The sequence below is a fragment of the Oryzias latipes genome, chromosome 11, assembly GCF_053564925.1.
Source record: "Oryzias latipes strain Hd-rR chromosome 11, Olatipes_Hd-rR_3.1".
NCBI classification, from domain to species: Eukaryota; Metazoa; Chordata; class Actinopteri; order Beloniformes; family Adrianichthyidae; genus Oryzias; species Oryzias latipes.
In genome coordinates this window covers 10,479,641-10,504,741 of record NC_136247.1, presented here as the reverse complement: position 1 = coordinate 10,504,741, position 25,101 = coordinate 10,479,641, and the positions used below count along the sequence as shown (strand labels likewise).

The 25,101-nt window shown below is 43.3% G+C and overlaps 1 protein-coding gene across 1 annotated transcript in view; it reads left to right on the top strand.

Annotated features, from left to right (window-relative positions):
- LOC100125515 (retinoic acid receptor beta) overlaps nt 1-25,101 on the top strand; it is an 85,125-nt gene that overhangs the window by 23,974 nt on the left and 36,050 nt on the right. The window contains exon 2 of the mRNA XM_020707234.3: nt 11,212-11,584. Within this exon, the coding sequence (XP_020562893.1) occupies nt 11,392-11,584 (193 nt within the window). The 5' untranslated portion in view covers nt 11,212-11,391. The remainder of the gene's footprint in view (nt 1-11,211; nt 11,585-25,101) is intronic.

Genomic DNA, 25,101 nt, shown 5'->3' with positions numbered 1-25,101 from the left:
CCCGGTCGCTCTGGGTGTCACCCGCTTCGGCTGCGGGGTCTGGGGTAGGGTGGGGTGTGGGGCTTGTCGGCCCTGTCCTGTCGGGGGGCGTTCTGGGGGGGAGGGGGGCCCATTATTGGTACGGGTCGGGGGGCTAGCGGGTCGGGGTCTCCGCTGAGGCAATCAGTGGTTGCCTCGGCCGGTTGGCCTCCTCGGTCCCGTCGAGGCCTGACCAGAGCTCCTCTAGGGCCGGCGTCTGGGGGTGGGGGCCTGGGCTTGCTCCGGGGGGGGCGACGCTTTCTGGCTCCTCTCTCTCTGTGTGGGCTGGGTGGTGCCGGGCCTGGGGTGTCGGCGCCTCCGGGGGTGGAGCCCCTGGGCTGGGTGGCCCTGGCCCCTTTGCTGGGGGTGGGCTGGGGGACGGCTGTTTGACCACCGGGGGACAGTCTACCAGCTGTCCCCAACTTACCCCCTTCCTCATATAACCTCATATTAGGGTGAGGGGGTGGGGGGTCTAGCCTGCGATGCGCCTTGGGGGGGGGGCTACTTGGGAGTGGGCCCCCTCCTATGGTTGCCGTATGGAGTGGGCCCCCCCTCTTTCGGTTTTATTTGCACCTTAGACATGTAGGGTCCTTGGTAGGGGGGGTGCTTGGACATCACTGCAAGCAAGCAGCAGATGTCCTCCTGGCACCCTACCCGCCAATTTTAACCGCACCTTAGACATTTAGGGCCCCTTGGTGTGGAAGGTGAGGGGACATCACTGTGAGTAATCAGGAGATGTCCCCTTAGTGCCCTACTCGCCAATTTTAACTGCACCCCCCTTAGTACACACACCCCTCCCCCTTCAATATATACATTCAAACATAAACACACACACATGCACACAAACACCCTCTCAAACACCCATACACGCACACACATTTTACAAGGAAGGTGGGACCTGGGTCCATCTGTCCCCTACCCCTTCCCTGGTGGGGGGTGCGGGCCCCTTGGCGATGGCGGCCGTGTCCCTTGGGTGCCGGCTCCCTGGGCCCGGCGGTGCTCTCTCCGCACGGTGGGGGGGTTCATATTACACCTGAGCCGGGGGTGTTCGTGTCCCTGGGGGGTGGGTCCTGGTCCTTGCCCCTGGGCGCTGGGCCCCGCCAAACTTCCAACATGGCCGAGCCTGGTCGGGCCATATTTATAACACCCCTTGTGGGCCGCCCTTTTTTCCCCGGGGTTCCCCCCTCCTGGGCGGGGGCGGCGGGCCCCTGCCTTGCTCCTACCTGGACCAACCGTGGGCCGGGTGGGTGGCTGCCTGGAGTGCGGAGCGGGTCTCCCTTGGGGGGTCCTGGCTCGTACCTGGGGTCGGGGCGGGGGGATGCCCGGAACTCCTGGGTGGTGGTGGGGTGCTCGTCTGGGGCTGTGGGTGTCCCTCTCCGGTGCGGCCCTGCGTTGGGCTCTTCCGGCGCGGCGGGGGGGCTGCTTTCCTGGCTGGGCTGGGGCGGCGCTCTCTTTCCCTCCGCGCCTCCCTTCTCTCTTGCTCTGGGGGCCTCGCGGCGGTCCTGCTGGCCCTGGCCTGGGTGGCGGTCTTGGTCGCCCGGGGGGCGGTTGTTCCCTGCCTGTTCCCGTGTGGCGTTGGGGGAATTCCGGCTGCCGCTGCTGCTGCGGCGGGGGTCTGGGTGTGGGGGGGGCTGGGCGCTCCTCCTCCTTCTTTTCACATTCCACCATCCATTTTAGAAGAACATAAACACTCACTTGAGCACTGGTGTTAGCTCACCTTTGCACTAATAGTTTGCATGATTGAATGAATGAAAGATTTCACACTAGTTGGTTTAAAGGCATAAGTATGCGTTCGTGAACACTATCTGTTTTGTGTACATGTTGACATGTGGACATTTTTGCAGCTAGCAGGTGTGTTGATAATATTTGAGTGTGTGTGAACAGGCCCCGCCCTTTTTGTACTACATTTGAACCGTACCGTAATGATAAACAACCAGTAAACCTGTCTGCTCTATGCTGCTTCATGGTCTTACCCCCCTTCCCCTCCTATTATCACCCTCCTACCCCCCCCCCCCCCTCTCTCTAACGTCCCTCTCTCTTCTTCCCCTCTTTCCTTTTCCGTCCGGTCCAACACCAAAGATTTTCAAACATGATTGAAATTAATAAAGTTTGGCCTCAATTACAAGAGGGGTTTATTCAGACATACCTTTGGTTTGTCTGAAGATGAATAACCCCTCTTGTTAAAATAAGATATGTCCAACACAAGAGGCCCTCAGCTCTCATCTGTTTGCCTAGCTGTTGGACAGGACAAGTTAAAAAAAAAAAAAAAAAAAAAAAAAATAGAAACCGAATAATCAAGTTTGAGCTCAAGCAGCAAAAACCTCCCTTTGTATTTCACTAAGCTTCACAGGTCCCCTGTCGCCTCATGTTTTTTGATGTGCTCATTGGAGCGTCATAGGTGAACTCCTTCTTGAATCAAAGAAGGATGCTTTTAAACTCCTGATTCTCTTAGATGGTTCCAGAACATTAGAAACCTGAAAATCCCTGCTTCCCTGCATGTTGGTCACACTGACCAAGACCTCCTTCCTCAATGAATGACCCACATCGTGGAGATGGAAGTGGGATGTTCCCTTGTTTAAGGTCATGTCCGTCTGTTATGATTGTGGAATTGATGTGGATAGTATTGATGCCCCCTCCTACCTTAGTCATATGACTGTCAATTCCCATGTTACCGGTCAGGTCCATTGACCTTTCTCTGATTCATGTTTGCACCACTTGTCATTACAGCCATGATGAGGAACATGTCCTCAAAGGATCCTTCCTCCAGAAATGCAGAGAGAATGTGCTTCAAGAACTCAACAACCTAGACAAAAAGGCTGTAATAACATATAAATCATTACTAAATTTCAGAAATTGTACTTTTTTCTGTAAGGGGGCATTTAGAAAAATATTGATTCTATAGGAATACACAGAGTCTGTTTTTGACAACATAAAAAGATGTATTGATAGTGTGATCATGATCAACACCTCCCTCTAACGCCTACCACGATACTCAAAATGGCTTGTGTACCCCTAACACTGACTGTTGAACTTATGGATGTGTGTTTAAGAACTCTTTTTTCATCATTATTTCCTATATTTGTAATGACGATAAAGAGTTTTGAATGTAGAGTGAACTGAATCTTAACGTAAGGTTATGCCTCATCTTAAACCACAAACGTTCCAAGCAACAGCAAAGTAGCACACATAAATGTGAGAGATGCTTGTTGTTATTTGTAACTGAAACAAAAAGAAATAATCAGCCTGAGAGCATAGATGTTACAAACCCAACTCCTCCATTGTCAGTTATTTGCATTAGTTTGTAAAACCAAGTCAATCCTGAATTGAAATGATTTTTTTTTATTTTAGCTGATTCATAATATTGCCTGCCCATGTGTCAAAGTGTCCTTGCACTTGACACTGAACCTCTCAGTGCTTCAGGTGGTCTGGTTAGCATCTTGCATAGTAGCTCTGCTGCTATCAGTGTGTGAATGTGTGCGTGGGGGTGAACAGCACTGTGACTCTTGAGCCTTAATCAAGGCAGAAAAGCCCTATGCACCATAGATACAATAGATGCATAAATGATTAATTAAAAAAAGCATTGATGGGTGATGAATGATAGATGGTTAGAAAAACAAACATAGGGATGCAAAGATAACTGATGGATAAAGAAATGAGAAGCAGGATGGAAGGATTATAGATGAACTGATGAAGGCTAGACAGTTGATTCATGGGTAAGGATAGATTTCACAAGAACAAACCGAGGATGGATGGATGTACAGATAATAACCTAAAAAGATGAACATGTAATTGACGGATGAAGTGGGAGCTGCTGCATGGGTTACAACATGAGGTCAAACAGGTACCAGAGAACATACTGTATTTGTTATATAAAATAAAGCCAAGCTGGAGAAATAGAGTGAAGGCAGACCAGAGGATGTTAGCTTTGCTCAAATCTGCAGAGGTCACAGAACGGCCTGCTCACCGCTCATTCTGCTGTTCAGAACAAAACATATTGTACCATCAAAGCTGCTTCTTCTTTAAATCCTATTTAAGTTCTAACCACTTTACCTGGAGTTTGTCGACGGAGGTTTGAGGAGTTCTTTGAAGCTGGTTTTCAGTAAACACTTGATGCCGCCAGAACAAAACCAGCGAGACAAACAAAAGCATATGACCTGTGTCTGAATGGTTCATCCTATTTTCTCAAGCAATTTGGAGTAATTATCAAAAAGATGTGGTGTATTTTTAGACTGAGGGGGAATTTTATGGGGCTCTTATAATGAACTGCAGTGCATTGCCATGACAACGAGTAAGTAGCATGACAAAAGTTTTCTTAGTACTGTTCCTAATTGCTTCTGTATTTTCAGAACTCCACGATTGCAGTCACTAAAGACTTACTTTTAGATTTGCCATTTGTTAAAGGTTAAAATAATTTTAGCTAGGATAACATTTATTTTTTATGTCAGTTCTAAAGCATGACCTCCTATGAAAAGGATGTCAGACGGACAAATGGACTGAGGCTCTCACAATTTTGAATAAACAAAAAACAATGTTCTTGATTGTTGCATTGCAAATGTTTTCCTAATTTATTGTGCTTGATACCATCAAAACATTCAGATAAACTTCAAACAACTGTGCGTCGGAAAAAAATATTCTTTGAGTATCCAATGTCGTTATTAGTTTCAGATCTTCTTTCTGACTTCTAAATGAACCTAGTTCTTCTTCTCCTTTGGCCTCCAGGTGAGTGGGAGGTTGTGGGTTTGATTCTATGGCTGGGTTGTTCCAAAGGCTCATAGACTCCTTGCTTAACCCTTGTGCTATCTTAGTTCCTTTACCATTGGGAGTTGGGTCATCTAGACCCACTAGACAGTGCGCTGAACCTTTTTTCTTCAATGATTTGTGAACCACACTGGTGTCCATGGATTACATGAAATCTTTCCACCTTTATCCACCTTTGTCATGGTAGTAATAACACATCAATGTAAGGGTGGGGTCATGGTACAAGGGTTAACATTTAGCATAGGTTTGGCCTGGAAGGTCATACTAAAAATGAGAATTGGTCAAAAGGTGAACACCTGGTAGTTCATTACCTTAAAGGCCCTGAAACCCAGAAAACTCTGGGGTTTGTTTGTTTGTTTGTTTGTTTTTTGAATAATAGTGGCCTACTAGAGCACCCCCTCTTTTTTGTTTGTCTCAGACACAAACCCTTGAACCCAGAAAAACTGAGGTCATTATACTAGGTCCTAAAAACCTCAGAAATGCTCTGTCTGCTCAGATAGTCTCTCTGGATGGGGTAAGTATAGCCCCCAATTCCACAGTCAGAAACCTTGGGGTTTCATTTGACCAGGATTTATCATTTAAGGCTCACATATCTCAGGCGTGTAGAATTGCCTTTTTTGACCTGCGGAATATTGCTAAGATCAGAAATACACTTTCTAAAGGCCCGTTCACACCGGGACGAATTTCGCCGGCGATTTTCGCCGACGTTTAACGCCTCGTTATTAAACAAAGGGCACCAATGAGAGTGTGCACACCGACGCGAAAAAACGCCACGCGTCAAAGCGTAAAAAAAAAAAACGCCTCGGGTTCGTTTTTTTTTTTTCGTCGAAATCTATTCGACCAATGAGAATGGCGCTATCGCACACGTGTCTGGAGCTTCTGAAGTTACAGTAAAACACAACTTGGGGGCGCTCAAACGCAAAACTGCCTTGCTGAGCACACATACCAGTGAAGAAGATGGACGCCAAGTAGCGTCTACACTGCCGCGAAGAAATAATAACGGACATTCTAAAATATCCCCGAACCAAGCACCAGTTGGAGCTACTGGTGCTTGAAATATTCATGTATTTCTTTGTATTATTCTGACAAGCGCGTAAATACTTGCTCTCTTCTTCTGAGTGAAAAGCGAATTAAAGAAGCGTAAAGTTGCGCAGCGCCACCTTGTGTACAGGAGTATTTCTGTTTACATTAAGTGCCATCTAATGTCAGGGAATGAAATTGCATGTTCGCTCGGCTCATCGTCAGCGAAAATCGCCTGGGTGTGAACACAAAAAACGTGGCGAAAAACGCTGGCGAATAACGCCTGGCGAATATTCGTCCCGGTGTGTCCGGGCCTTAAGAGTGATGCTGAAAAACTCATCCATGCGTTTGTTACGTCTAAACTGGATTACTGTATTTCTTTGTTAGCAGCGTGTCCTAAGAGTTCCTTAGGAAGTCTCCAGCTTGTTCAAAACGCAGCAACTAGATTGTTAACAGGAACTAACAGAAGAGATCACATCACTCCTGGCTCCCAGTTGAGGGTTTGAGGGTTTCAAGTTCAAGATCCTCCTGTTAACCTACAAGGCCTTACATGGTATGGCCCCATCCTATATCAAAGACCTCTTAGTGCCTTACCATCCAAATAGAACACTGTTAATCTCAGAGTATTCAGAGATAATTTAACTTAATGTTAATGTGTTTAAATTAAACTTAAAAACAATATCAATTTGTTTTTAGTAGGCTGCTAGAAGTTTGAAGCTGGGGTAGCTATGGTGCACTGGGGTTCTGTCCTCTTTTCTCATCTATTTTTACCCTTCCTCTCTCCTCTATTCTTGATCATTATTCATTAGTTAGTTCTCCATGTCTCTGTTTGGTGCAGTGCGATTCATGTACTGTCCCTCTTTCCCTCTCCCCTCGCCCCCGACTGTCCCCCCAACTCCGTCTGGATGAAGCTCCTCTGCTGGACTTTATATATTTAGTTGTAGCGTTAGATAAGTTAATTCTTCTCTATGAGTTCTGGTAAATCGTCTGTCCGTCCTGGGGGAGGATCCCTCCTTAATGTGCACACCCCTGAGGTTTCTTCGTTTTTTAATCCGGAATCCGTTTTTCTAGGAGTTTTCCTAACCACGGAGGAGGGTCTAAGGGCAGGGATGTCCATTTTAGTTTAGTCAGTTTGTTAGTTCAATTAAGTATTTTCCTATTGAATTCTATGTATTCATGATCCTTTTGATTTTATGTTTTACTTTTTCAATCACCTATACGAAGCCCATCGAGACGACTGTTGTTGGGAATTTGGGCTACACAAATAAATTGAATTGAAGCCCCTGAGACCGCTTTGTGCCGCTGACCGATTCAATTGTCAGACAGTAATTTAATGGACCGGCCTTTACTAGGCCTTTAAGTTGGCATCAAATTTTTTTTTTTTTTTTAACTTGTTCTGTCCAACAGCTGAGCAAACAGATTAGAGCTGAAGGCTTTTTGTGTTGGACAGGTTTTACTATCACAAAAAGAGGTTATATAGCTTCGAGAAACTAAAGTGTAGATTTGTATAAACCCCTTTTTGTCGTATTTGTTTCTTTTATTTATTTGTTACATTTAGTGTGTGTGGGGAGGGAGAGGGGAAGAATGTGAGTGGGGGGTGGAAGAGAGTAAAAGGAAGAAAGGTGAAAAGGTGGGGGATACAAGCACTGATTTGAATAAGTTATTATTTTAAGCTGTAACAATTATACCAGATCTGCTGGAAAGACGAATGTTACATCAAAGGAGAAAATCTGACACTAAGATGAGCGAAAAATATCTGTCCATCAATACACTGTGGGTAAGGAGGAGGGATGAAGCAGACAGGGAGCAGTGTGGTAGTGTGCACGTGCACGTGGGGGTGGAGATACATGCATGCTGCTGTCGTGAACCGTGTGTTCATAAGGGGAACCAGATCCTACCCAGCCAGACCAGCCAGACCAGGAGAGGGGAGGAGAGCCTCCCAGGCCAGGAGCCCCCCCAGCATCCGGACCCAGGCAGCCCGGGAGGTGGGGAAGAGGGGCGGGAGGGGGAGAAGAGGGGATCGCCCACCCCAACAGCCAGGCACAGAGAAGGCCCCCCTACAGGGGCCCCCCGAATGCCCAGAGGCATAAGCGAACCCAGTGTCCGGCCCCCGGGCCACAGGACAGGAGCGCATAGCCGTACCAGGCGGCAGCCATGGGGGCCACCGGGCGCCGGACACCGAGACAAGGGCCAAGGACGAAGCCGGGGCCCCCAGAACCCATGAGCCGCCCACCACCCCACCGGCGCCCCGTCTCCGCAAGCCAGCCCAGGCACGCGACCCGAGCAACCCAGGGATCGCCACGCACCCACAGCCACCCCCCATAACCCTACAACCCTACACACTACAACCCCCCCCCCCCGCCATAACATCTGAGCCCCCCTCCCCAACCCTCTCAGTGCCCTCCCCTCTCTGTGATGGGGAGGGAAAGCCCCAGAGGGTCCCAGCGAGCCAGCCCCCAGGTCCGTCCCACCCATGCACTCACGCACACATACTCACAATCATCTGGTTACCCTCCCCAACCCCCGCCGCCACGCAGTAACCCCCCCCCCAGCCAGCCGACCCCCAGCGCCGTATGCCCGTCCATTCCCGCAGCCGACAGGCCACCCATAAGCCCGGCCGCCCCGAGAGGACCAGGCGGGTGAAGACCGGCCGCCTCCCCCCCGACCCCACCCATGTATGGAGGTGTGGGAGTGCTGTGTGTGTGCTGCAGGTAAAATAGGAGGTCTCCAGTGTGGGGGGCCCCACCGCTGCCAAGCCGCAGAGCCCCCCACTCCGGGGTCCCTCTGTGAGTGGTGTGTATTTGCTGTGTGTGTGCTGGCGCCCCCCCTCCCAGAGCGGCCAGGCAGCCAGGAAGCGGCAAGCCAGCCGCAGTTGGAGGCCAGAGCCTCGTAGCGCCGAGAGACAGCAAGCAAGGAAGGGTCCGGGTGCCAGAGCGGAGGGGCAGGGGGTCCAGCCCCACCATTCATACCCTGGCCTCCTTAAGGACTAGCGCACCCCCCCCCCCCCAAAAAAAAACAAAAAAAAACCAGAAAAAAACAAACCCCAAAATACATTAAATAATAATAATAAAATAAATAATAATAATAATAATAATAAAATAAACCCACCCAAGTGAACCCCTTAACCCTTGCCGTCGACCCCCGGGGGGCCAGGCCACGCGCCAACTACCGCCCACGGGCGCTGGGCAGACGACCCCAGGCCCCAGAACCCCAATGCATGCAAATAGTCGTCTATGTTGTTACCTATGCACTGTGTGCATATAGCAGACTGATTGAGACCCATTTTAAATAACCTCTGTCAGGTGTAGTGAGTTCTGTGGAGAATCTTGTATTGAATAAGTTGCAGATTAGGGCTTTTGGTCATATTAAAGGCATTCAAACAGATCTGTAGCCAAAATTGATCACTAGAATTCAATGATAGCTCAGACTCCCATTTTGTCATGGGTAAGTAAATTGTTTCATCTATGTTAGATATCAACTTATAAATTTTGGAGGTGAGTTTGGGATTTTTAAGGTCAATGAAATGTGTTACTGTAAGGGGAAGGTCTAGGTCTATTTGGGTCAGGCAGTATTTAGAGCTTATAGCTGATTTAAGCTGCTGATATTCTAGAAATTTGTTTATATTAATTCCATAGGTTGAGGATAACGTTGAGAGGGACATAAATTTTCTATTCTGAATTATATGCTTGAACTGCTGGATTCCTTTGTTCTTCCATGAAGCAAAATGAATCATGTTTTTGTTGATCAAAATGTCAGGGTTGTTCCAAATGGGGTAAGTTTACATGGAAATAATGTGAGGTTGTTTTTTTTGAGAAAATCCCACCAGGCTGTTAGAGATGAGCTGATGTTTAAACTTTTGTAGCAATTGTGTTGTTTAATTTTAGAACTGAAGAAAGGTAAATTAGAAATATCTAGGTTATTACAGAGATTTTGTTCTATGTCTAGCCAGTATTCATCTAGCACACCAGGATGCTTCAAAGGCATCAAACTTTTTGAATTTAAGGAATATGAGGAAATGTTTTGAAAGTGATGTTCTGCAACAATAGGCAAGTGGCAAGTTTATTTGTACAGAGTATACAGTGGAGTATACAGACAATTCAAAGTGCATAAAACAATAAAAGAATCATTTAAAAAGGACACAACCTTTATAGGATCTCTCAGCCTCAGATCTGCAGACTCTGTGTTTTCTTTTAAAAAGCAGCTTTCATAATTCTTTTTTATATTCTGTGTTTTCCTTGTTTTACTGTGAAGCCCTTTGGGATTTTTATCTTGAAAGATGCTATAAAAATAAAGGTTGTTATTATTACCGGTATTATTATTATTATTATTTATTCTGAATTTGATACAATGGATACCATTTCACCATTTCTTGTTCTACTTAAATAAAAACTGGTTTTATAGACCAGTGTTTTATGACCTTTTTTGAGCCACGGCACACTTTAACCTTGACAAAAATCCTGCGGCACACCAGCATCCAAAAATAAAGATAAAAAAAAGGAGAAACTCATATTCTGTATTGATCTACAGCCCCTTCGCAATTTAACATGAATTTTTGTGATTGCAATTGTGGCAGAAAAAGCTTGAAGTTGTAGCTGTTTTTTCTAAAAGATGTAATAAAAGTTAAGTTAAAGATTTAAAAACTGTTTGATGCATGTTTGTTTTGGTTTCAAGACGTTTGACAACGAAGATTCATTGTGTGCTGAGACGCTGTCACTTTAACCCAAAGATCATGGGAGATGTAGTGCACAGCCGCCGAACGCAGACAGACTCGCTTCTCTGAGCTTCATGATTTTGTTCAATTGTTCCACGGTCTGATACCAGATCCCGTGGAAAGCTACACCGCTAAAGACAAGCTTTAGCTGGTATTTGTGTTAGAACTGAGTGACTTTATGAGCAGAATCAGAACAAGGAAGTGAAGACTTTAACCACTTCTGATTGGTCAGACTGATGACGTGTGATCAAGCCTCCAAGAATGATTGGTGGAGACAGTTAAAAGGGCGGGACTTTTCCGAAAACGTCTGAAGCTAAGGCTAAATCGCGGTACCATCATTCTTATCAAGATGTCTTTAATAGAATCAAATAAACACAAAGAAAAAGGTATTTTACGATCTTTCATATTCCTAACTACTCAGTGTTTTAACAGGGCCTGTTTGGATGAACACAGAGCTGATATCCTGGAGATGGGAAATGTTTTTAGATCAGTTAATGAGGGCAATTTCCCACTGCACACCTGACCATCTCCCATGGCACACTGGTTGAAAAACAATGCGATAGACCATCACCACCAGGTCATTGCATAAATCCGAAGACATCTTGTTTTTCATCCAAGTTTTTGTACTTCCATTCCTGTGTCAGACAAAACTTTAACTGCAGAGATGACGCTCATCTTCGTTTTTTCTGTTTTTGGCTTTTCAGAGCTGAAAGGCGAAGTCTCTGTGTCGGCAAGGGTGACATCAAATCGACCTTTTATGCATGTCAGGACAACTGAAGTGCCTTCAAGCCGGTTCCACATATACTAACTACAACATCAAGGACACCTGATGGCCCCCCACCTCACTGCCTCAGTGCTCAGTGTGCCCCTCACCCTCTGTTGTGATGAAGACCGCCAGCCGCACTCAGTCCTGCAGCAGTCCCTCACTGGTCCAGATGAGCCGCTACACACCCGAGATCTACCCTTACCTGTTTCCGTCAGTCATCAGCTCCCTGCCCCAGCTGCACCCCCCCTCACCCCGAAGATCACAAGTCCATCAGCCTTCCAGCAGCAGCAGCAACACGCCATCACCAGCTGGTAAATTCTGCTGACCCAACAGCTACCACCTGCTGATGTTCCTGTGTGTGTAGGTGTGTGTGTGCCTGCGTGCGTGTGTGTAAGTGTGTGTGTGTGTATCTTGCCTTTACCCTGCAGTAGCACAAAAAACTGGTTGGAGAAAAGTTAGTAACTAATAGAGACTTGAGCCAAAACACATGCGGTCTACTGCCACCTAGTGTTCGGAGGTGCCATGTCTCATTTATCTCCCTCTTTGGATGTTTCCACTCCAGAATCACAGTTGTAGAATGCCAGTCAGCGTGCTTGTGACTTCCTGTTCACTATTACTTCATCTTCCATTTAGTTACATCTTCAGTTGTAATACCATGGGTGCTGGTTAAATAATGGGTGATGGGTTCTCAGTTAGTTTTCCTTGTTGTTTGAAGAAAATTTCATTTTCATCAGATGATGAAAAAAAGAAGATCACAATATTTTATCTGTGCAACACTAAAGAAAGGTCAGTAAAAAACAAGAGATTCATGAATCTAGATGAAAATTGTAGAAAAGGAAAAAAAAACTAAAGAAAGATTAAAACAGACTGCTCACTGTGGCACCCCATGAAGAAAGCAAATGGACGAAGAAGTCTTAATGTGTGGAACAAACATCCAGAGTTCAGCTTAAGTCCAAATTAGGGGTCTACATTCTGAGGCTCCAGAGCCACATCTGCCTCTTTTATCCCTCCACTGTGAGGAATTGACACAGGGTGCATTTTATTTTGAAAGGAATTTGGATGTGCTTCTGTCGAAAGTTGAAAAAGTTTTTTGATTGTTATATTTAGAAAAATATAACACTTTTATAACTATGTATTTAAAGCGTATGTTTTATAAATAACGGTGTAATGGTCACAAAAGCATAAATAAAGTGTAACTTTCTAAACAGTGAAGTGGAACTTTGCGGCTCTCTTTAGGTTTTGGTCAGTATGAAACTGGACCAGATGGGTGTTTTAGCATTAAAGGTTGCAGACCCCTGGTCTAAACTCTCTGCTTCAGTTGATTGTTATTGACCTTTACCTCATAGAATGAAATCAGCATGTCACACATAGCTCCTGAACATGGATAATCCCAGATTTAATATTTTTATCCTGAGGTGAAAAAGCATATTTACACTTTCAAGTCTAATCTGGTATAAGAGTTAATTTCAAGGGAATAACTGTGTTCACGTAAATCAAACTCTATTTGACTTTAGTTAATAATCACTGTATTTAATTCATCTAATGTGTATCATATACATTACTGCAAAAATGTCCATGATTATGAGACACAATTAACATTTACCTTTTTTAATCAATGCATTTCATTATTTCTGTAATAAGTTTTAAATATCTGAGTGATTTTGTTATATTGTGTACAATCAATGCTTGAAATAAAACAATAAATTAAATAAACTAAACTAATAAATAAACAAATAAAAAATAGATTAAAGATTTTAAAAGGGACAGAAGTGAACAGTTAAAGGTCAATTTGGATTTTCAAGATGAAGAAAAGTTCTTTGAGTGAAGTCAAATAAGATCATACTGCTACTTTCTATACGAATGTTAAACCTTGAGCAGAAGTTCCTATTTTCTTCAGAAAACAAAAATAATTTTAAGATGGGTTTTTGGATGGGTGGTGAAATGCTTTAAGAAAGAACATAGTAAGTCTTGATGCCATGCCTCGATTTCAAGATGACATCACGTGGATAAATGAGAACCTTCACATCAAGTTAATTTTAAAAGTTTTTTTAAAATGAACCTGCATGCACTGGCAGACAACAAATAGTTGTTTTCTCAATTTTATTATGAAGTTGCTTTGATTTATATTGAAGAAGTAAAAATGTGAATAATATTAACTCCCACATTTTTGCTTTCTCACCGCTGTGAATGTTGTAAACCAGTTCTAACATTTGCCCTTTAGAGGGCGCAATAAGCTCTGACCAGGACAGAAAAATACAAGAAAAGGGAAAAGCGGCTTGTCTTGTTTGCCCTCTCTCTATCGTATATGAATAAGTGCCTCCAGCTCCTCACTACATCCTATTTATTTTTAAACTTTTACATTATTCCTGCTTATTCAGATTCACACAGTTTTTTTTCTCCTCTTATCACACAAAGCTTAGGTCATTTCCCCCCATTGATGTTCTTCTCTTTGGTTCATGGAAAGTCTGTTTGCATTTACACTGAAGTGAACCCCACCAGAGTTCCTTTGCAAGTAAACAGAAACCCTGATTCTCAAGAAGACCAGGGTTCTCTTGATAGGACCGGCCATAAGAGGAAACAGGCTCTGGTGTAAACCTGCCTGTGTCAAAATGTCCTTGAAGACCAAACACAACCCTGCCCTTCCCCCCTTGTTTTGCGTGAGTTTTGTTAGAATTTAAAGCACATGGAAAAACGGAAACCAAGTCAGAGTCCTCCATTTGTCAGCTGCTCACACAGACGCACATGCATCATAAACAGGTTCTTGAACATGCAAAAAAGCCTCACACTGACACATCCAGACGTGGTTTAATGAATTCTGCCATCCCTCCTCTTGAGCCTTCCCCATCTGTCACTACACCTCTCGCTCCACTCTTCTCTTGGGGGTCTCAAGAAAAAGAAGGGAGGGGACACCGCTACTCTCCACCTGTCACTGTCCGATCTGTTTAGGTCCTCAACTTCATCAAAGCCTTCTTCTGACAGAGGAACTTATCCTCCTCGTCCCAAACAGAGATGAATTACAATCCAGGAACACTTCTTTGTACGATGATATTCTTTTGTAATCATTTTCTTATAAAATGTGTAACTTTTAGACAGTTTGAGCTGTTGTCTGCCTGCTAGGCAGTGAAGTTTTACTGCAACAGTATTTGTGAACTGTAAGTGAACTGTTTAAAAGTGGAATCAAGCAGACGCACATTTAATCTTTTTTTCTTTTCTTTTTTTCTTTGCTCATTAATGTGGACATGGCATCAACTTTCATTTGATGGAATCAATCCATTCGCAATCCATTTGTTTGGTTTTTCTGGGAGCGTCCCTGAAAATCATGCTGATAGTCCCATTGTTGACTAAAACAGTGGTTAACTAACAAATCTGAGTGGAAAACAAAAATGCATTCATGCCTTAAAAGGAGTGTACTATCTCATCAGGGCTCACTAGGCATAGATTGAGCCACAGGACAAAAAAGATCTTAAATTAGAGGTTTTATTTCACCAAACACAAGAAAGGCATGGGCCTAGATTAAAATGGGGTCAACTTAATAAAAATGTAACTGAGAGAATCAAAAACAAAAGCTCAAACTGACTGAACCAAAACTGTCCAACCACCAGGAAACAGAGAGATTTTATAAAGGCTGATCAGACCAATGACACAATAGGGAGGGAAGTACAAATACAAAACATTCTAAACCTAAATATTAACTAAATAAGTAAATTACTAGTAATTTAAAGCTTCAACAAACAAAACTGAATGTATGCTTCTAAACAAGTATAACATATTTCAAAAATACAAACAATAGTCAAACTAAAGAATAAACTTTGTCTTCCCCATCGATCATTTCCTAATGGAAGTGTTCAGGAAGTTGTCCAGCTCCTCCCTTTGTCACCTCATCAGGGACTTGTCCTGCTCCTGCCTCTGCATCAGGCCATCGGAGATAACTCAAAAGAATAGAATTAGTCAAAACAAAAGAAAATAAATGTGTGCACAAGTCATCAAGTTCATTTTGTTATGTAATATGTAAAATAAAATACATGGTTTACTCGGCAACAAATCTGAAGAACTATAACAAATGAACTTAACTGTGGGCAGTGCGTTCTGCCCCTACACATCTGTTCTGGAAAGGAGGTTTAAACCTTAACTTAATTGGTTCTGTCAGAAGGTGGGCCTGTCCAGGTATTTGTATTAGTGCGTTAGTATCTAGTAGCGACAGCAAAATGCACTTTGGTGCGTTCAGGAACACATGCCCAGTGTGAAAGCAACATAACCTATGTTTAGACTGACCTCTGAAACGCACATTCAAGCAGCCACTTTCTTCAAAAGGTCTATGTAAACGCGCGCATACGCTGTTTCAGGCTTCCACATTCTAAACTCTAGCTTTCATACGTCATATGCAAGTTTTTAAGACTGTTTTCAGGTTCCGCATACAAAACACGTGGCCATTGAACGTGCATTGATAGTTAAACCAATTGAACTTAGACCAATCAGGGACATTTGGATAGCGCCCCTTTTCATTAATGGAAATAACATTTGTTGGAAAATTGATCATAAAGAAGAAATTGATAATTCTGGTTTGTGCCCGGCTGGATTTCTATGACATTAAGTCTGTCTTATATCGGAATGAAGCTGTGAAAGAAAAAGCCTGGAGCAGGATTCAAAAGATTTGCATCGCTTTGACATTTTGCAACAAGCCTCTTCTAACTGTAGGAGGCAGTCATGCCCTAGTATCTGGTATAGTGACAGTCCAGCGTGACCATCACAATGGACGCGCTCTTGAACACATGCTCGGTGTGAATGTAGCGTTCTTCCATCAAAGAAAAAATGTGCAGAAGATGTAAGTATTCAGTGTCCCTGAGATGACACACACTGCACTTAAAAAAAACGACAGCAATTAGCTAAAAACAAATCCTAAAGTTGGCAGAAAAGGATTTGAAGAAGCAGAATCAGAATGAAAAGGAAGAACGTTGATGTGTCTTCATACAAGTAAAGTCCCACAGGTGGAGTACAACGTCTACAGCACTTGTGGAGCTCCTCAGAAGTACACAAATCAGATTCTAACAATCTTTTCCTCATTGTCAATGCTATCAAGGTATCACATTTTAGTAGTAAAGAAAGACTGAACAAATAACTAAAATTCAATCCGAATTGATCTAAAAATAAAGAAAAAAAATCTCTCGTCTGTTGATTCATAAACAGTATGCTGCAACTGATCTCTGAATGGCCTTTGAAGGCTTTGGTCCTGGCCCAGTGTGTTCTTTGATAATAATACAGGTCTGTTAGCATTCAGAGATCTGAGCCACAAAGCAGTCAGGACATCTCGGAGTTACCACTCACTTCAAAGTTTATTTCTTTTTTTGGGTGGTGGGCGAGAGGATGAAGAGCTATGAGGAGAACATTTCATTCCAGAGAAGTTTGAGGGGGCGGCAAAGAGGGTGGGGATGTAGATTCAGGAGTCAAACACAGGCCACCAGGAACTTTACTGCTAAAAAAGCTGCAAAAATGCTGGGAGCTTAGGTTTGTGAGAAGGAGCTGCTCACTGAGACAGTGTGGAGTCACCTGCCCTGGTTTTCATGAGCTTTATGTGCTCACAGAGTGTCTGGTAGTTGAACCAAAGTCCAGTTTTCATGCCACGTTTCTCCTTCTTTTTGATCTGGACTCTCAGACGCAGACACGGATGGGAAATGAGAGGCAGACTTAAGCCTCCCTCAAAGAGGCTCTTTACTGTGTGTTCATGCTTGTATCAGCCTGCAATTATGAGGCAAAAAGCCCAAGCCTGCTCTCTCAGATAAGCTGGACGGATGTTCGCTTTCATTCACTGAGAGCCAACAAGCTCTGCAGCGCAGAGCCTCCACAACATGCAGCCCCTCTCTCAAAAGCACCGGGATGGAGGAGCTGTCAGGAAAAAAGGCTGCAGGCACACAAGTGCTCAGAGCGAGGGGCATATTCATCGTCGTTTTCAGATATTAGCCCCACGCTGCCGCTCTTAGGGGGAGGCGGGGTTCAGTAAATCTATTTGGCCTTGGACAGAAGAGAGCCAATAAATCATCTTTCCAGACTGGTTTGCTTTATATATTTTATGACCCATCCAATGCAATGTGATAATCCACATGTGCCACATTTAAAAACAAATTCCCCTTGACCATTGCCTTAGAAATCACACAAATTAAAACAAGGAAACTGTATCAAAAAGAGGAAAACACTTTTAACTTTGCTACAGAAGAAAATGTTGGGGAAAAAATTATTTACACTTAAAAGTACTCTAAGATCTGTTTCCATAAAGGGAAGAGTTTTGTTAATAAAAACAGTCTAGCCAACATTTACCCTTAAACACTCAGCTATAGCTCAACTGTCAATTTTCTCTCAACTGCCGTAACTCTTCAAACGTTTATGCGATTAATGTTGCACTGAAATGCAACGCTTTACGAATTACACAACCAATCAAAAATCAGCTGATTCTGTTGCGGAGAAAAGCAGATTTTCTCCGTTACAAAACACTTTGCATTAGCTGCTTTTCTCTGCGTTAAGCTGCGTTCATACTGGGCATTAGACACGTGTTCAAGAACATGCAAACTGTGCGTTTTTAAGAGCACATTTAACACACGTGTTCACACTGGACAAGCAGGGAGGGGCTTCTTCTTCTTCTTTTTCTTTTTATATTGTTTACTAGCACATGTCAACCTCCTGCAGTTGGAAGAGGCTTGGTGTCAATTCAAGGCTGTACAAATCTCACAATTCTTTCTCCAGGCTTTCACAGCTCTTTTCCAATATATGAAGACTTGGTGTCATATAATTCCAACTACAATCTTTTTTCAAACTTCATTTTTTTTTGTCTACTTTTGATTCACAACAATTTGAATAAAGAAATACTCAGAAAGGCAATTTTAATCTCAATGTTTAAAACACTATTTTATTTAACTCCAGTCAGAATTGAAATCTTTTCCTGGGGGAGACCTTGCTGATGCAGTAGAACTTTTTGTTGTGCTTATCAGGACAAGAAACTGCCTTTCCCAATCTCACCTTGGTAACATTTGATCTGTTCCTTTTCCAATTTTAAGCTTCCTATTCAGCCATTAATGTGTTCATGACTGCGTTTCAGCCTACTCGTGACATCGATGACTACCGGACTTGTCTCCATGCAGATGGTTAAATCACCACATTAGAAGGGTGAAATCTGGTCTTAAAGTGAACAGGGCATGTTCTATCACTAAATGTGTGGAAACAAAACACAAAAGGGGAATACATTAAGTAATATTTTATATACCCAACACAAAAAATTGATTTAAAGTTTCATGAGCCTCCTCCTTGAAGCTGTTTTGCTCAGGCCTCCCTGCTGGTTCTGGTCCTCCTCAGGACACATGGATCCCTTTAATGGTTTTATCCTGGGGAAAACGGCCCGCAGAGCGTAGAGTCTGTTTTGAGGATAGGAGAGCTTAAACAAAAGCTTGCACACAGACTCTGAAAGAGACGCTAAGCCACATTCTCAGGGGACGCAAGAGAGGAGCCACAGCACACTGGAGCTCCAGTAACGAATTAACAAGCTCTGGATTTACGTCCAAGCAGAAAACACACAAAGGAAATGCAGTACAGATTCTTAGACGAACCAGCGATCTCGCTCACAGCTGCCTGGGCAATGTTGGAATGAATGTTTTAAGGAAACATCTGGGGAGTTTTATGAATCCAGCTCTATTCCGTTATATCTTGATTTTAAACCCCAGATATGTGAATGCTTCCTGGAGAAGCTTCAGGAAAGAAAACTCCAACAGCATCGTCGGTCGTGTTCTCATACGTTGGAAAAACCTTCTTCCTTGGAGGACCTGTGATAAATTTAAACTATTGACATCAGTATGTTATTTGTGTCATCTACAGATTCAGTTTTTGTCAACTTTGGGGAAGTAAAAACAAGAATCCAATTTCATATTTGGTCACTTCCTCCAGTGTGTTTGATGTCCTCTTAAGTTATGTTTTCCGTGTTGCTGAATGCTAACATCAGACAGGAAATGTCACTTCATAAAAGAAAAAGGAACAATGAGAGGATGGCGTGACCAACAGATTTAATAACACACACACACTGCCCCCCTGGCACGCAGGTTTTACTTTTCCCTCTAGTTGTTCCATCAACTCACCATATTCATAAAAAGGGAAGAGAAGAGGTTGGTTTGGAAAACATGAACTTTATTACTGTCCATTTTCTCAAAGAAATTTAGCTGATTTTGACTCAATCATTTTGTACTCTAACTATCAATTCACATAGATGGACCATCTCTGCATCATCTGTCTCCTTTCTTTTTATCGTTTGTTGACAGTTGCAGTTAAAGTTCTTGTTTTATGACAGTTGTTTTCTTGATTGTGCGTTGGTTTGCTCCATGTTCTGGAATTACTGCAGTGACTAACTTACTTTGTCTTTCCTATGACAAGGAACTTGTCTGTCATTATGCTGTTCCCTCCCTGTTGCATTTACTGTCGTAGTGCTTGTCTTCCTTAGAAATATTTGTGTTTTGTCTCAGACCTCACCTCTTTTGTCTGATAACAGATGTTCCAGTATTTTTATGTTTGTTTCATTTCTCTCCTCTCAGACTCTAACCAGTCACAGGAGATGGTCATCCTAACTGAGTTTGGTTCTGCTGGAGCCTTCTTTCTAATCCGCAATTTAAATTGAGTTATTTTCTCCACAGTCACCTTTCTCAATTTGCTCAAATTGAGAAAAGACTGAAACCTGTTGATGTAATCAGTTGGTCATTTCAGTTCAAACTGTTTGGCCGTGTTGGAATGACCGCGACTGAATTGCTTTGGCTGCAAAGACGGCCTGGTATTTTTGCTGTTAGAGGAGATAATGAAGGAAGCAGAGAACCTCCAGTCATTTCTAATTTGCTGGATTTAAACTTCCTTTTCGAAAAAGCAGTTACCAAGTTATTTCACTTTGGTAAAGATTATTCTTGTTGTCAAAAAGAGGACAGACTCTATGAGGTCAGTTAAAAAAGATGGAATTTGAACGGAAAAACTGCAAAAACGGTTTCATCATAACACTGGCAGCACCATTTTGGACCAGCAGGAGGTTTTTCAAAGAATCTTTAGAATAGTAAAGTTGAAGTAACAATTGCAAGAACTAGTGTCTCTGCCCTATTTTAAGACATTCCAGAGTTAAGAAACATTAAAGACATAATATTATAAAGTATTGAACTAAATTACTGAATAAAAATTCAAATGCATAGTTCCAGGTGGCAAAAATAATTCATATTATTCAAATCGTTTTTTTTTTTTTATCTAGGGCTGCATGATGTCGCAGTGTTTTGCTCCCTCCTCACAGCGATAAAGCACTGGTTGGAATTCCAGCTGTGCCTTCTATGTGCATTTGTTGGTTTTCTCTGGGCACTCCAGCTTCCTCCCAAAGTCCAAAGACATGCTTCATAGGTTATTGGTGTGGTGTGCATGCGTGTGTGTGTGGTTGTATAGCCCTGCAAACAAACTGGCGACCTGTTCAGGGTATATCCTGCCTTCACCCAACAGTAGCTGGGTTGGCTCCAGCAGCCCTGTGAGTCCAAAAGGGATTTAGCAAGTTCAGAAGATTGATGGATGGGTGGATGGATGGATGGATGGATGGATGGATGGATGGATGGATGGATGGATGGGTGGATGGATGGATGGATGGATGGATGGATGGATGGATGGGTGGGTGGGTGGATGGATGGATGGATGGATGGGTGGGTGGGTGGATGGATGGATGGATGGATGGATGGATGGATGGATGGATGGATGGATGGATGGATGGGTGGGTGGGTGGATGGATGGATGGATGGATGGATGGATGGATGGATGGATGGATGGATGGGTGGGTGGGTGGGTGGGTGGGTGGGTGGGTGGGTGGGTGGATGGATGGATGGGTGGGTGGGTGGGTGGGTGGGTGGGTGGGTGGGTGGATGGATGGATGGGTGGGTGGGTGGGTGGGTGGGTGGGTGGGTGGGTGGATGGATGGATGGATGGATGGATGGATGGATGGATGGATGGATGATGGATGATTGATGGATGGATGGATGGCTTTAAATCGGTTTTAACCTATTACCTGATCTCTTAATGGGATAAGAGCTGGTCTGACCCCTGGAAAAGCTGTAAACTGCAACATGAGACTTGTTGTTAGTGATGAGAAACCAACCAAACCAAGCACATATCAACAAAATCATTTTGATCTGATCAACCTGGGCTAGACTGGTCAGACTTCATTTTGAGTATCAACATGACGCCGAAGAAACCAACTAAAACTGGAATTTCGGTTGACCCTGGTTACTTCACACAATACCAAAGCAGGATACAGGAAGTGTGAGTGTGTCCATTATTTCAGAATCTGTGAACGAATATTTTGTTGAACGCTTGATAAACTTACCTGAGAAAAAAACCTGCAGTTTGAATAACTGCTGTTCACACTAGAACCAGAAGAACAGCTCAGCTATGACTCAGTTTCTGCATGCACAAGTGTCTGTGCAAACAAAAGAAATTATATGCAATCATGATCAGGTGTCATTTTGCCTTGAAGAAGAGCATGAAGCCAAACTCCTCATCAGCAGGAAAGCTGATGTTTTTAAAATGCAGCAGAGCGTTTAGAAACTTTTGCTCCTCCGTGTAGCAGACAGAAAGACAGCAGCTGGACTCAAGTATTGATTTTCTGGCACCACCCCGCTCAGGTTTAGAAATGCCAATACAAGGATTCCCCCCCCTCCCGACTCTGCGGTTCATGCCGAGTTCACATGTCATTTTCTATAATTCTGACAAAATCAAGATGGTTAACTGAGATGTAGTTAGAGGTGCCGGGCCGCCCACGGGCTTTTCTGATTCAATTAGGTGTCTGCCTTCTGCCATTTAGTACCAGACTGAAGTATTCTCTCATCTATCCTTGGTAGAACTTCTTTACTCTGATAAGAGTAAAGAATGTAGCACGTAGAAAAGCTAAAATACAGCTGGCTTTTGGTTGGAAAATATACTCATAGGACAGTAGGACTGCAGATTAAAATGCGTACAGCTGCAGCAGCAAAGCCTGCAGGTCTGTACAGCATAAGACTTTCTGACAGAAAGAATCAAATCCTCTGAATAAATTAAAATGGTAGTAAATATTCAGCTGTCAACAACTAGAAGCAGAGTACTCCACATTAGACAAAAAGAACAGAGAAGACAAAGGACTGAACGGAGCAGACAGCAGCCAGGAATGAGGAGGCCTGCAGGCTCCTCTTGGTCTGATCTTCATCTCTGTAACGAAATGAAGCGGCAGTCTTCATGTTTGATGCAGCTGATTGTATCTGTGCGCTTTAGTCCTCCACAAACATTCAGCTTCCTGGACATGCAAAACACACATTTCCCGCAATCTGAATAACACAATAAAAAATAAAAACAAAAAAACAATCATGTTATTGTCTGAGTGGATTTTGTGGAAAGATGATTTCTATGATCATCTTTTCTCAGACTCTCTGTGGTCTTTAGCCGTTCTGCACAGAAAACAAACATGTTGGAGTAATCCAGGAAGAAACGGGTCAAACTTGTGTGTAAATGGGTCGCTTCTGTTTGTGCACAAAAACCCGCCGCATGCTTTGATACAAACCTGAGTGGAAAATATGGCAGCTTCTGTCACGCTGCTACAATTACATTATCAATAGGTTAAGTGCAAGTGTAACTAAATATAGCACTGAACGGGGTTTGACCCGCCGATGAACTGAGAGCGTCGGCTTCTGCTGGGCTCATAAATATTCCATGAAATCGGGAGTTCTTGTGGAGAAGAAAAGGGGGGAACTCCAAGTTTGGCAAAAGATACGGAAGACGCCTTAACTCGCTGAGGGTGCAAAATATCGAGGCAAACGCAGCAGCTGGTGCGCCTGCGTCCTCCTTTGAGCTTTAGGAGGCTGTATGAAACAATCGCCTGGGTGTTGTCTTGGCCCTGCATGTTCTGGTTCCAGAGAACCCAAGCCAAGAGGAGGCTGATCCTGATGGACAGTTTTATTATCACCTTCTAATTACAGCTGCATTTTCAGGTGTACTCATTACTTGTGTTGATCAGTGTTTGCGTATGTGAGCGTCCGGGGTTCTAGTTACACAGCCTGAACTGCAGGGGGTCAGCTGCTGTGTGCTGGAGGTGTGTGTGTGTATGTGGGGGGCATCCATAGGCTCTTGTTTCAGCTACACTGCTGGTTGTGCAAAATTAATGATCTGTGTGGGGATCAACGCTGAGCCTGGTCCTGGAATCCAAATGAATGAGTGCACAAGTCTGCAAGTGCAGACTCCCTATGCAGCTGTTTATTCTCCTTCAACAGGTGTAGATCCTCCTTCGTAGATTCCTCAACAGGTATAGATCTTCCTTCTGGAGCTGTAGATCTTCATTTGTAGACCCTCCTTCAAAGACTATAGATTCTAATTTATAAATCCTCTTTCCACAACTATAAATCCTTCTTCAGGAGCTCTAGATTCTCATTCGTAGATCCTCCTTCAGGAGCTGCAGATCCCTCAATGGCTATCCTTCAGGAGCTGTAGATCTTCATTTGTAGATCCTACTTCAAATGCTATAGATCCACAGGACCCATACATTCTAATTTGTAGATCCTCTTTCCACAGCTAAAGATCCTTATTCAGGAGCTGTAGATCCTCATTCATGGGTCCCTCAACATCTATAGACCCAACTAAATCTTTACGAATAACTCTTTGTTGAGTGTCTTTTTTATGTATCATGGTTCTGGAGAAAGGCTCCTCTTTAGTTCAGTTTTGTCTCAGTTTGTCGAAATGTTCAGCTCTCTAAAGATCCCTCACATCAGATTGAGGTGTGGACTTTGACTAGGTCATTGAAGCATCTGATGAGTGATGAGTCCAGCTCCTGCAAAACACCAGAAGCTTTCTTCATTTGTTACTGTACAGTGAAACTGAAACTTTTCCTTTGTTGGTACTCTGTGCTTCTTGGTGGGACTGGAATCAATTTGCAATTTTCAAAGTCTCAACAGAACCTGTCCAGTCCAACACTACCATGTGGTCCAAGATGATTTTAGTGGGTAAATTTTACCACTTTACTCTCTGTAAATCCAACGTTTGTACTTAAATCAAATCTTTATTTCCAAATGGCAATTGAACAGTCAGAGCCATCAGTTCTCCAAGATCCAGATTTATTTTTTGAAGTTGTCTAAAGCAATGACTGTCAGGACTGCCTGTTGCTCAGTTCTGTTCTGATGGTTTCAGATGAGGTTCAGCTTATTAACATCAAGCTGTGAATGAATTTGGAAAGATCAGTGAATCTGGCAGACAGCTGAACAGGCTGATGAAGACTGATGAAGACATGAGTCTCAGTATGAACAGTAGTTTGATGAAGACAAGATGATGATGAAGACATGAGGCCAATTACAACATGAGGTTGATGATGACATAAACCAGATTAAAACGTGATTTTGATGAAAACAGTAGGTTGATTAAGGCTTGAAGATGATGAAGAAGTAAGGTTAATGCCAACATGAGTCAGTTTAAAAGTCAGGGAAATGAAAACATGAGGCTGATGATGACATGAAACCAAGCACGGAACTAATGAAGGATTATTTGCAGATTTGCATCATTATTGCAATATCAATAAATGTCAATTTAATGACACTGAAAAGGGACCTGTTTTTTTAGCTTGTTTTTATGTACCTAAAGTGGGTCGGTGGTTCTTTTTTTATGTAGAGACGCAAAAAAAAGTGTTTGAAGGGACGATGAACGTCAATGGGACACTGTTGCCATGCAACTACCTTTATCGCCGTCATAACAGATAAAAATAACATTTTTATTAATAACTGACAGTTGTTGTGAGGAACATTTCCGTGTTTTTTTTCCTTAAATTCATCTTGAATTT